The sequence below is a fragment of the Aphis gossypii genome, chromosome 2 (assembly GCF_020184175.1).
Source record: "Aphis gossypii isolate Hap1 chromosome 2, ASM2018417v2, whole genome shotgun sequence".
NCBI lineage: Eukaryota > Metazoa > Arthropoda > Insecta > Hemiptera > Aphididae > Aphis > Aphis gossypii.
Window position 1 is genome coordinate 41,794,938 of NC_065531.1, and position 14,427 is coordinate 41,809,364.

The 14,427-nt window shown below is 32.1% G+C and overlaps 1 protein-coding gene across 1 annotated transcript in view; it reads right to left on the reverse strand.

Annotated features, from left to right (window-relative positions):
- Positions 1–14,427, reverse strand: part of LOC114120457 (protein giant-lens) — a 29,161-nt gene that overhangs the window by 2,037 nt on the left and 12,697 nt on the right. The window contains exons 2-3 of the mRNA XM_027982368.2: positions 1,653–1,829; positions 28–234 (exon numbers count right to left, since the gene is read on the reverse strand). Coding sequence (XP_027838169.2) covers positions 28–234; positions 1,653–1,829 — 384 coding nt within the window. The remainder of the gene's footprint in view (positions 1–27; positions 235–1,652; positions 1,830–14,427) is intronic.

Consider the following 14,427-nt stretch of genomic DNA (forward strand, 5'->3'; position numbering starts at 1 on the left):
GTAATTATAGTATACACTAGCACTTACGCTTTGTGGGGAGCATGCAAACGAATACTGATAGCCGATCTGTTTGGACTCGGTCTGGTACGCTTGCCGCTTCAGTAGATAGGCGACCGAACCTTTCGGACAGTGACAGTGAACCGTCTGCAGCGTACCGTTGCCCTCGCTGCGCAGTGTCCACGCCATGTCGCGAAAGTAACGACATTTGGGCAACATCTTAATGGGCTCGCATAGCTGTAAAGGAATTAAAATATTATTAATACCGTTTTATAGTAGTAACAAGTACATAATATCTATCTGGTAATGCAAATATATATATATGTAAATACTTTAAGGTAAAATAAAACTGGATATCTATTATTTATACATTATACATGCATTATAATTTATAAAACTCGTATAACTCTTATACATATAATATTATGTTATATATTACACACGCCAAGCATACTATAGCAGAGTGATTGTTACATTATATTATTATTATTTTTAATGCTCACCCCTACTTTTCTTAAATATAGTGATGGTTCTGATTTTTTAAATTTGGAAGTATACCCGCTTAAATACCATGTGTCATTTAAGGATACTCATTTATCGTCTTAAGTCGATACAAACAATTTTTTTCAAATAATAACAACCCTATATTTTACTGTAAATTTTTAAGCAGAATTTTATTTTAAATATTAAATTATATATAAATCAAAATTTAAACTAGTAAGTTCTGAGTTACAAAGACTCAAGTACCGAGAAAATAATTTATGATAATAGTTTAAAAATATGAGAGTTAATGGATTATGAATCTATAGTTGTTTAAAAAATAAAAGTTATTTATTTAATTTTAAAGTTTGTAAACAATTATCTGAGTATAATAAATACTAGACTAAATATTTATAGTTATTACATTAAAACATTCACGTATACCTATTACAACACCTATCTAATCTTTGATGTAAAACCACCATTAAAGATAATTATTATCCTTATTTCATATTACGAGATCTGCTATCTACATACAAACAATACTTAACTCAGATATTATGATTTGAATTCATCAAAATGTAAAAAATAAACCATGTGCTTAAAAATTTACAGTAAAAATAAGTGGTTAGAAAAAACAACATAAAATATAAAAAATCTACTCGTATAAGAATATGGTCTTTAAATTTTAACTTAACTCATACGTTAAAATTCCAAAAATCAAAATTTGAATAAATGCACTATTGAAGGACGAAAGGGATGGGGGTGGCATTTCTCGGGAAGAATGATCTTGCACAGATAATATTCGAAGTTGAGGGTTCACATGTGCGTGAATTAAAACGCACGAATGGTTGACTAAAGTCATTGTACGCTGATAACAAAAACAGGTAGGGACGTGTATACATATTTTTTTTTTTCAAAATGTTGTCGAAATCAAAACGATCGATCAAACGGAATGATTCTGACATGTTTTATTCGTTAGTATAATACTGTGCATGAATATACTTTATTATTATATGCATAACACATAACAATAATATTAGTTAGGTATATTATATAATATTATATTGTACATGTATATAATATCGCGGCGCACAAGGCGCTTTCGGGCTAAGGCGCGTTAGTCCCAGCCGCTTAGAATTTTCATAAATAGTTTGTGTTTCTTTTTCCTTTACCTTGAACTGCCTTGTTTTGTCAGTGATGGTGTGCCCATCAGCCGGCGACAGCATTTGCGAGCACGGCGGCACGCCCGGCGGACACCTGCACTGCCTCTCCACCCACGGCCATTGATACATGTCCACCTTGCTGCACACCGCCCACTTTTCGCACACCGGCAACTCTTCCTCCGAGCTCTGAAATAATAAAAACACACAGATACGATTACTACACGTGCGTAAAATTATTACGAAACGCGTACCTATATAGCATGAATATCTTATAATATATAAATTAATAACGACGACGACGACGACGATGATAATGATAATATACAAAACGATGAAAATAAAATTACAGTGAACCAGTGTCATAACAATATTATTATGATTCGAGCGCGCTACTCTCGAGCGTAGGGTTACACCCACTTCGTTTGGAGAAATGTCTTATGAAACTGCATTAATAAGTACAGGTATATACACTTCAATACATAATATATTATGTATGTGCTTCCAAATCATATTATAATGCGCGCGCGTTGGCACCGAAATAAATAAAAAAAATTATTAATAAACCATATAATATTAACATAGTAAAATATTAAATAGTTTAAAAGACATCATACGTAATAATGTACATAGTAGAATATTATAAAATTACAATTTAAGCGATTTAATTTCGCGCGGTGAATATATCTGATTATGATAATTTATTTTAGTTTTATAGTTAAATTGATGATTTCGACTGTTTTGATAGTATAGAAAAGTAGGTATTAATTAAAAATATATAATTTATTGCAGTCCTATTATATTGACCATTGGTTGAGATCGCAAAGCAAAATATTCGTGTTTTATTTTATTTATATATATTATAAATAATTGGATTAAAGTCAAGACTAATATTACTCTTATATGTTGCTCATTAAAATACAAATACTGCGTTCTATCCCGTCCATATATTATATTGACTAATGACTATAACGACTTGAGTTCAGAAAGAAAGAAAAAAATTAGTCAAATCTTATTCGATCGCGATATTAAATGTCAAACAATCCGAGTAATTTATTACACTATTTAGTATTTACCGTCACGTGTGAATTATATAATATCGCTTACACTGTAATTATTAATATTAATGCAATCTGTTTGTTATTCGTCACAAATAGATTCATTTACACATGAAATTGTTTTTTTCGATGTACTATTATTGTGTCATAATAATTTGCTACGCGCTACAATTGCAGCCATGTAATATATTTATTAAAATCATTTGATTAATACTAACGTAAATAATATGGGTTATACTGTAACTATCAAATACTATTGTACTATACGAGATAAAAAATTAGATGACTTAATGCATTTTTTTCGTTTAAAGTAGGTCATTATTTTCAATGTCGTCACGACTATCAGAATATATACGTATAACCGCGTCGTAATTATTTATATTTTTCGATAAACTTAGGTGCATATTTGGTTTGTAAACGAGGCGGTTACACTACCCCAAGTCCCCAATAGATATATTCTATTACCACACGTCAATACGTGTGCTCAGACATAAGATTGTCGAGCACTACAAACATATAAGGTAATAGTTTAAAACGACCCATTGTTCGTGATAACGTTTTATACACTTGTAGGATGATAATACTAATGAGCGTTAGTTTTTTTTTCATAAAATATGGAACTATTTACTAAAAGTTGCAGCACACGATGACGTGATTGCATTCATACAATGTTTTTTATTTTTCTATGACCCTCGACATTATAGTATACATTATATCAAATACCATTAATATAAATTTTTTGTTCGATATCTCTTTATTAAGTATATTTGTAATCGATAATCGCAAAACTCAAGAGGGTATATCAGTCAGTATTTGTCAATATTGATTGTTTTAGATTTTAGACCCATTTATTTGCAAATAAACTGAAAATACAGAGTTAAGTTTTAAAACATTTTATTTAAATTGTTTAAGTTACAGTCTGGTTTGCGACCAAACTGCAAGAATATGTATGTATTATAATTATTTTCGATCGATAAACATCGCTCCGTCGAGAAACAAATTTGTCCATTTGATAATATGCAGAAAGTTATTGATTCGTACAATCCAACTCTTAACATTCGTGAGTCTCAAGTCGTTCGGATCAAGAAAAATATACCATGTCGAATTTTATTATTCCGCTGTCTCGCCGCGCGTCATGTAATCTAATAGCATAAAAACTATTAAAAACAAGTTGACGTAAATCAGCTGGCAAGTCATTTTTTGTGGTAAATAAAATAAAGTACCTATTTCATAAGGACATTAAAGAAAACTATAGAATTTTTTAAGAAATGATGAGCGATATATTATTTATATTTACACCAAAATAAAATAAAAAGATATACACAAGTAGAGAGTTACTAAAATATAATTTATACGTCAAAAATATATCTACACAACGTCTGAAGACCATAAATATTAATAATACTTAAATATTATTATTATTTTAATATTCGTTAATAAGCAAAACGGTAACGACAAACAAGATGTCATTGAAAGTAGGTATTTATATGGTATAAATATATATAAATACATATATATGTTCTTGCGTGTTCTTTAAGTCTTATAATCTCAAACCTAATACCACATTGAGTATTATATGGTAAACTACACCGTCATACTCAATGGTAATACCCGTGTATTTGATGGCAATGTTATGTTATACACAAAAGATCTCGTCTCTGCCCAAAGATTCAGCATTGATAGACGAAGTCATAATTATACACATCATACTAAGTCACAAGATTACAAAATGTACCTACATCGGCTGAGCTCCATTCTAACGTGTACAGGACCGTATATAATATTAATTAAAATGAAAATTCTCGTTTTGAAAATATTTAAATATCCATAAAATACATATATTATGGTATATTCAACTATTAGCTGTTTATTTAAACATGTGTGTGTAATGTGTTTTTAAACAGAATAATAGGCCATGTGGATTTTTAATATACTGCTCTGATGGTGGGGATCAAGGAGATCTCGTGAACGAGTGCAGGGGGTGGAGAAAAGATGAATCTAGATTTTATTTAAATATTATTTGCGTTTATTATAATTTACATAATGAAAATAAAACATTGTATTTTTGCGTTATATTTATAATACAATATGCTCTCGCGATTAAAAATAAATAAATAGCATTAGCTGTTTGTTACATAATGTGTAGTATAATAATATGTACTATATAAGTATGTATATACAAATCGTTTATTATTGTGATTATTATTATTTTTTTTTTGTTCTATTCTAAAAAAACATCTGCATAATAAATAATAAAAATAATTCCGTAGTAAAAGGATTATATCTAATTTATTGTTTTCTCGTGTTATTTTTGCGTCGTATAGTTAAGCATATTATGTAAGTATAATATATTTATGACGTAGTCTTAAAATGATAATACAGATAAAAAACCACACGTTCTGTTTTTAGCGATTAAAATATTACAATACATGCGTATGATATAATTTAATATGTATTATGATTAATATGTGACTCAAATTATATGCGTTTGTCACCGAAAAAAGTGATGGCGCGTATTTATTTAAAAATTGCGTATTATTCGATCGGACATCCGCACACGTTTTTACCATAAAGGCATAAAACAATAATAGCTATATAGTATTACTTACACTAGTCGACACGTAATTTATTATTGAAAGTTTTACATTGTTAAATGTAAATTATAATCTAATACAAACCGAGCGTTATTATTGTTTTGCTCAAATTATCATAATAATAATTATTGTCTCGCCACGTATGGATTAATTCCCGTTACCGCGTACGAAGTGATTAAATTGTTATCTATACGTTATAAAATATACTTGAAGGATAAAATTTTAAATACGCTTTCTCTTTACTTGAAAATCATATTTTTACTGATTTGGATTTGTTTAAAAGAAAAAAAAATCTTACTTCCTATTCCGTCTAGTTTACACGAACAGAAATTAACTGCAATGATAATATTATACACTGACTGATTCACGTCAAACCCTATAATAATAATATTTAACGAGAAACCGCGAGCCGCCATATTATTATAATGTTGTCTATACCTACACGTGTCTAATATATGAACTCCTCTGCGGGGGGGTCACGTATAATACTTATTCCGGTTCCGTCGCAATTAAATGAAAAAAATATTAATAGAAATAATAATATTATAATTATATGACGTCGTATTTAGCGTCAAAACGTGTTACGTCATGGTGTTTTGTTATTATTGCACATGCACATTTCTGTGCAAAACTGCGAAATGTACGCTATTAATTTATAGTAACGTTTTTTTTTTCGACATCGAAATTTCCATCGTCCCACGCGACGTTATTTGCACACGGTGATGGTGACATGATAATATATATTATTATATTACATTATATTACTATATTATATGTACACACATATATATACATATTTATAAATGTATACGCTTGCATCGTTATTTGGTGATTAAAAATTGATTTGGCACGATTTTTTACCTAGTCCGCCCCCTTAAAAAAAAAAATTGATCGCGCCGGCCCTGTTGGCATCGATTCAAGTATTCGACACATCTGCGGCGCAAGACGCTAACAAATCGGTTGTGCAAAAAACTACACATACGATAAATACGTTATAAAGTTTTATAATGTATTTTAAATAATTTTTTTTTTATTATTATTATACTAATGTACGCACGTGCATTACGCGAGACTTCGCGACTCTTGTATATTATTATACAAAAATATTTATGAATTGCGTACACTGTACACGAATAAAACAGTGTATAGTATGAAATTATACATAATTGTAATTTATATTCTTAGGTATTTATGATGTTTTTATCTAAGTACTCTGCAACCGATAGCAAATCCAGGGACTTGTTCAAGGGGAATAGTGTATTTAAAAAAAATATGTATATGATATACCTATCTATCAGCAATTAAATTAATATACTTCTTTATTCATAAAAGATTATTGCATTATATTATTTTTAATATTTATAAGTGAATTTCTATTGCCAGCAAACACGTTTTGTAATATAAGATTGCAACCATCATGTTATGAATAAATTTATAATGTTAAAATTATTTTAAAATAGGTAAATCTAACCTAACCTTCAAGTAGAAGAGACCCCTATCCGTTACTTCTCTGCAGAACACAAGCATCGTTTAATAACTAAATAACTTGAATGGTATGTATTATGTATAGTATTAATATATAATATATTATACATCTGTACACTGTATAGCAGTGGCGTATCCAGGGGGGTGGCCACGGGGGCCATGGCCCCCCCTCGTTGGCCGTATTTACTAGATTTTGTTTTAAAGATTTAAATTTATTTGTATACATGAACGCAATGAATGCATACTACAATAATACTCTTATACCAGCATTCAGTAATCACTATTACTGTTATCACGTTTCACTAACGTGGTTCTAGTTCCAAAGGGCGCGAGTAACACAGCTGTTTTAGTGACATGGACAGTTGTTTAATGGTCTCCGTACCACAATCTTCGTTGTGTAAATAGTGTTCTCTATGTTATCACTTATCAATATTCAAAAAATCTACAACCGTATCGTTAACGTAAAATACGTAAAATACTAAAATGTGTATTATTTTACGAGTTAGTCTTAGTGTAAATTATTAAATTATTCAGTAAGCAGTAATTTTTTTTTGGTATTCAAAACTATAAATTAAATAGCAATAAGTATGTCTGAAAAGAGAACTATGTTATATTCAATTTTCAATACGAAGAAAAAAAAAGTTGAACATTTTAATGACACGGTAAGAATATAATTTTATATTATTATAATATATAATTCAACTTAAGTAGTCTTAAGTCTTACTATTTTATTTGATTCATATTTAGTCCTCAATTATTGGTAATATAGACGCAGTGACTACGGATAATTTAAAAAATAGCCAAGAAGATGTTAGTATATTATGATTACAATATGTCAATATACATTTGATATTTTGATTGTATATAAAATAAAAAATATATATTAATGTTAATATTTTAGAATAAAGAATTGCATGGTTCTGCCTCAACTACAACTCATATTTTGCACGATATTGCTTCTTTTGTAGTTAGTAGATCTTTAAATAGCTCTGAAATAACTGATTGCTTGAAAAATGCATATATACCTCCACCTTCTTACGATTTTCCTATAAGTATTGAAGGTAAACGGAAACGAAAATTTCAGTATAAATATTTACTATCATTTCCATGGCTTGCTTATAGCGTAATTAAACAAGGTGCTTATTGTAAATGGTGTGTAGTTTTTTCGACTACCGGAGGAAATCAGGTAAAAAGTAAATAGGTAAATCCAATTAATAATTTTTATAGTTATTTAATAAGATATATGTTTTTAGTGTTTAGGTAAATTAGTTAAAGAACCGTTAGTCAAGTATAAGAATATAATTGTTGATTTACAAAATCACGAGAAAAAAGAATATCATCTTCTCGCAGCTCAAAAGGCAAATAACTTCATACTTAACACGGAAAATGGATTTGAAAAATCTGTGGACGTATTGTTGAATAAACACAAACAGCAAGTAATTGAATACAACCGTAAACGACTTATTCCCATTGTCAAAACTATTATTTTTTGTGCTAAAAATAATTTATCTTTGAGAGGACATCGAGAGTGTGGCTCAATGGCATCAGAAGATATAAGGAACAGTTGTTTGTCCGGTGAACAGGGTACCTTGCGAGCACTTCTAGCGTTTCGCGTAGAGAGTGGTGACAAAGATCTTTTATCACATTTTGATACTTCATCCAAGAATTGTACAATGATTAGTTCTGTGATTCAAAATGAAATTATTGATGTAATAGGTAATCTTGTTATAAAAAAAATAGTTGAAAGAGTGAAACTGGCCAAATACTATTCTATACTTTGTGACGAGACAACTGATGTTTCCACACTAGAACAAATGACTATTTGCGTTCGTTATGTCGACGTAACAACTTGGGTTATTCGAGAAGATTTTCTAGGATTTATTGAAATGGTTTCAACTACTGGTACAGTAATTAAAAATACAATCGAACAAAAGCTAGTTTCTATAGGTTTAAATATTGAAAATATTCGAGGCCAAGGTTACGATGGTGGTAGTAACATGTCTGGACGAATAAATGGTGTTCAAGCTCTTATTCTGAAAGAGCAACCTTTAGCTTTTTACACCCATTGTTTTAACCATTCTCTCAATTTGTGTTTATCCAAAGCATGCGAAGTATCCGCAATAAAAAATATGAATGGAATTATTTCTACAATTTCAACTTTTTTTTCTGCTTCTGCAATACGTGTGAATAAACTTAAATCTATAATTGAGTCAGATGAAAAAAATAATATAAAAAAAAAATAAACTCAAGACATTATGTGAGACTCGTTGGGTTGAGAGGCATGATGCATTAATTACATTCAAAGAATTGTTTTTGTACATCATAGAAGCTTTAGATGACTATGAAAATAATGGTAGTAAATCAGATTCATCAAGTAAAGCAGCGATGTATGGTAGTGCTATCAGAAAAAGCGATTTTCTTGTTTCATTAGAAGTAGCAGTTTTTATTTTTTCTTATACATTAAATTTAAGTCAAATTCTTCAAAGTAAACAACAAGACTTATCAAAAGCACTAAATGATGTTATAACTGTACGAGAATCTTTAGAATCTATCCGTAAAGATGTTGATAGTCATTTCAAAAATATATTTAGTGAAGTACTTAAAATTGCTTCTAAAATAGACGTTGACATTAAAATACCTCGAGTTTGTGGCAAACAAAATCAAAGAGCTAATGTGAATGTTACAAATCCGGAAGATTATTACAAAATAACTATATTCATTCCATTTATTGACCAAATTATATGTGAATTAAGGACTCGATTTGATCAAAGGTTAAGAGAAATTATTCCACTTGAAGGGTTAATCCCATCACATTTCAATAAATATGATAATAAAACTATTTTAGAGGCTGCAAAAATATACGAAAATGATCTTTCTTTAAATGCAATTGTTACATTAAAAGCTGAATTAAGTATATGGCAAAATCAATGGAAAGACGATGGACGAAATAGCACAGTGAATAACCTCAAACCGCTATTGAGACTTTACCTTATTGTACAAGTATTGTGCCTAATATTAAATTGCTTTTACAAATATTCACAACTCTTCCTGTTACAACAGCTACGCCAGAACGTACTTTTTCTACCTTAAAACGACTGAAAACATACTTAAGATCAACAATGACTGAAAATAGACTAAATGGATTAGCTTTAGTAAACATAAATAAAAAAGAGGTCATTTCAGAAACTGAAATTATTGAGGATTTTGCAGAAAAAGCACCAAGAAAATTGCAACTCGTAGATTGGTCAAAATAATTTTATACAATTGTTACTATTGACTATTGACTGAAAATATAAACAAATTATTTGCATTAAAAACATTAAATATTTGGTTTATTTTATTTTTTTGTTTTTGGTAATAGGTAGTATATATGGTAAAATTTTAGACAATGTGTGCCCCCCCCTAAAAAAAATCCTGGATACGCCACTGCTGTATAGCCGTACAGGAACATTACACTTATTACCTATCGACTTCTCCGTGTATATCTATCAGCTATGTATACATATTACTAACAAACGAACATAAACACAATCATTTAACTAAAGATATACACATGACGCACGGTGATACATGTATATATTTATTATAATGCGGTATTGTGTTAAATTATGAATGTAGTGGATCCGATTTTTCATTCGGAATTTTGAGATTTATTGTAAATAGAAAATGATTATTTTTGTTGAAAAACCTAGAACATTTATTCAATATATTTTACTGAAATAATGTAGAAAATGAAAAATGCCAAAAAATAACATACGTGAGCTTTGGAACACGTCCGTTATTATATATTATATACAATGTATATTATTATGTATATACGAACGTATATCTTAATATAATTAATGTATTTTTCAATACGAATATTCTGTGTAGTATAGTTTTATAAGCCCTTTTTCCATTGTGAATGTTTCTGGAAGAGTGTCTTACCGAGTAACACCCCCTTCTGTGACCCACCACCCCTCACATCAGGACTTCGTCTCTGACACTGAACATAGTAATTTATAATTATGTATTATAAAATTCGTGAATACGCATCACGCGGTTTTCCTTGTATACAACATCTGTTGCTACAGGAAATACACGCTGCAGGTCGCTGGACATAATAATATAAGTTTATATTGTTGTGTAACTTGTAATAAATATATTATAACAGTCAGGACATTTTAGTTGAGTAAAATGAACGTATTCGATGCATTATGTTTTCCAGGTTTCATTCACATATAAAATGATAAAATTTGATGATAACATAATATTATATTATTTTATGTAAATGCTTATAGGGTTGCTGCTTATAAGGCTTGACATATTTTATTTGACGAGGTATAAATTTCGATTCTAACAAAATATGGTACATTTGTACCTACTTATAATTAATGTTCTTAAATCGTGGATATTAAATTATGGATATTGGACGTATAATTAAATGATTGTTACCTACTCGTATATTTCATTTTAATTAAACTGCACACCGCCGCTGCTTTTAACCATACATTAAATTTAATATAATAATTATATTGTATGTGAATGAACATAATTATGTTAATATATTTGAATTTTAAATTTAAATTATACTATTAATAAATTAGCATAATTTTGTAATATTTTTACTTTAAATCATTGCAAATACTGTGCAAATGTGCAATAATTTCAGAATTCGAATATTGAATTTGAGTTCTGATCTATACTGATACTACAATAAATACCTAGTTGTGGACTGTAACAAATCGTCCAAAGACTCCACATAGCAATATAATAAAAGATATTATCAAAAACCAAACCTTCTACGAAATATTATGTTTCTACGAGTGGAAACTTTTTATGTTTAATAAACAGTTTTATACTCTTTCTCGGACGTCAAAACAAAGAATTCAAAACAACATTAACACGGAGCAGTCCAGCAGAAGGCTATAATATGTAAGTAATAGTATATATGAAATATAAAAAAAACTATCATTATCGTGTTTGAAACCGTCCATCTAGTTGATAAAATTCGAAAAAAAAAACAATCTAAAATATAATAATAAAAATAACTTCGTACGCACACACACGCACACTCACATAATATACACACTTTTATATATAGGTATATATAATAATTGACCAGATGGTGGTTACGACAGAAAACTCGGAGAAACGTTGAAAAATGTCAAAGACGATGAGGTAAAAAAAAAAAAAAATACGAAATGGGTATGTACATTCATATAATATACCTTAGGTATGGTATATATATATGTATAATAATGATTCAATACATATTTTATATAGTATATATTTATATATATGTATATATATATACGATACGCAACAATGTACTGTAACGACGGCCGCGCGACAGGAAGAAGTAAAAAAACGCGCACGCGCGAGCGTGTTTTTTTTTATTATTATTATTATTATTGAATCGTCGTTGCCGCCGCCGCGCCGCCGATCGCAGTCGATTTTCATTGATGCGACGACGGCGCGGCGTAAAAAGATCGGTCGGCGAGCGTCAGTGAATGGGCACGACGTTTTCGTGCGATGGCGGGGGGGTTGTAGTGAATGGGTTAGGGGAGCGGAGCGGTTTCCAGTCATCGGGCGGGACGGGGCGGGGCGGGTACACGGTTTTTATATTTTCATTCTTGTTTTTTCTTTTTTTTCTTTATTATTATTATTATTTTTATTCTGTTTTGAACGGACTCTGCGCCGGCGGGCTGGGGGTGGATCGCTGGCCGCAGCAGAGGGAGGACGCGTTTCGGTAGGGGTAATCGCCGTCGCCGCCGCCGCCGTCATCTCGGACGAACGAGCAGAGAGATCGCCACCGCCGCACGGTCCACGCGGCGACGACGACGACGACGGCGGAGATGCTGTGAGAGCCCGCGCGCGCAGCGGATCGCACGTGACATTCCATTCACGGAACGAACGGCGGACGAGCGCGCGCCGCCGCCACCCGAGATCCATGCCGTGCGACCGGTTCGGTCTTCTCGCGGGGCGGCGAAGGGTTTCCGTGCGCGCGTTCGGAACTGGTTTTCCTCTGCTGCTCTCCCGGCTCGCACGACGGCCGCCGAGAGTACGTCCGTCCATTATACGCTCACAGCCGCCGCGGTACATATTATTATTATTATTATTATTGTTGTTGTTGTATTCCGTGAGCGCGCGCGTGTGTACGGCGTTCGATGCGCGCCAAAAAAATTATAACCGGAAACGCGACGTCACGGTCGGACACACCGCCTCACCTGTTTCCTCTTGCCGCGTGCGCGCTCGCGACGAGATGACGATGACGCGGCGACCCATCAATCACCTGTTGCCCGCCGCGGCGATTGACAACTCATATAATATATATATAGTATTATACACACACACACACACAATGTATAAGCGCACGTCGGTTTTAGTATTCGCGTTTGCCCTCGCGCGGATAAAATGTAATATATGTAATACCTTTCGATCGAATATAATATTTTATATTTTATAATCAACGGTACTGAGTACGTTATTATCGTCGCGAAATGTATGCGTTTCGATATATACGACGGGCTAATATCTACCTATTTTTAAGGTCAAATCGCGCATTCATACCCTCGTAAAACGATTGCGATCGATACCTATATCAATGGAAATTATTTTGATCGAACGTTGCAGGCTGATGTCGTGCAGAATAATAATACTTATAATAACTGTGCACGTGTACGTCGTATTTGCCGTAAAGAAAAAGATTATTATTATTTGCATACGACAGCGATACGAGGAAGTGCGCACCACCCCCGACCACAAACACGTGGGGCCACCCGCCGGTGGTTGAATGCGTGACGATGACGATCGTGGGAGAATTTTTCTCTCTTTTTTTCGCGGTAAACAATCGGAATAAAAACAACTACCGCGCGCCATTCAATGGGACGACGACAATGGCGCGGAAAGGAAGAAGAGGAACTCGCCGAATGTACCTATATATATACGTACAATATAATAATATGCGCGCAGTGATTGTACTCACTCATACACAATCATGAATATGATATTATATGTATAAGTATAATATGTATGCTGTAGGGTCCACCGCCACTGAATGTGCACCGATTGTCCTTATCCGCCGGCTATATAGGTGCGCTGCAGCTGTCTGTCGGGGTTACTTGCGCGTGTATATATAATCGCGCCCCGGCACAGATCGTGGCAAGTGTATGTACAATATAATATTATATACATTATAGGTAGGTACATTGTATTATGCACAACGCGGTAACCTAGTTTTTCAAGTCGTCCTTTTTTTTTCAAAGTCAACGTGTATCACCTACGTGGCAACGTACACACACACATATATATATATATAGGTAGTGCATGCAACAAAACAGACGTGGCTCTCCGCTATTTACCGACCTAAATATTATAATATACTGCAGTGACGTCGTTGACCGTCGTCCACATAATATAATATTATCGCACGTTTATTACTCTGCATATGTATTATAACACATTTAATTGAGTATACTCGATTAAACTCTATCGAATATTATATTCTTAAATCATCGACAAAGGGTTGTGCGGATCTCGCCCGTACTCGGTAACGGCAGCTATGTACGATAACGGCGGATACGTATATTAACGACTATATTATTATGTTTGTGTAATATGATGCACGGCTATATAATATAGATATACACATTGTACCGAGCGTGTAGA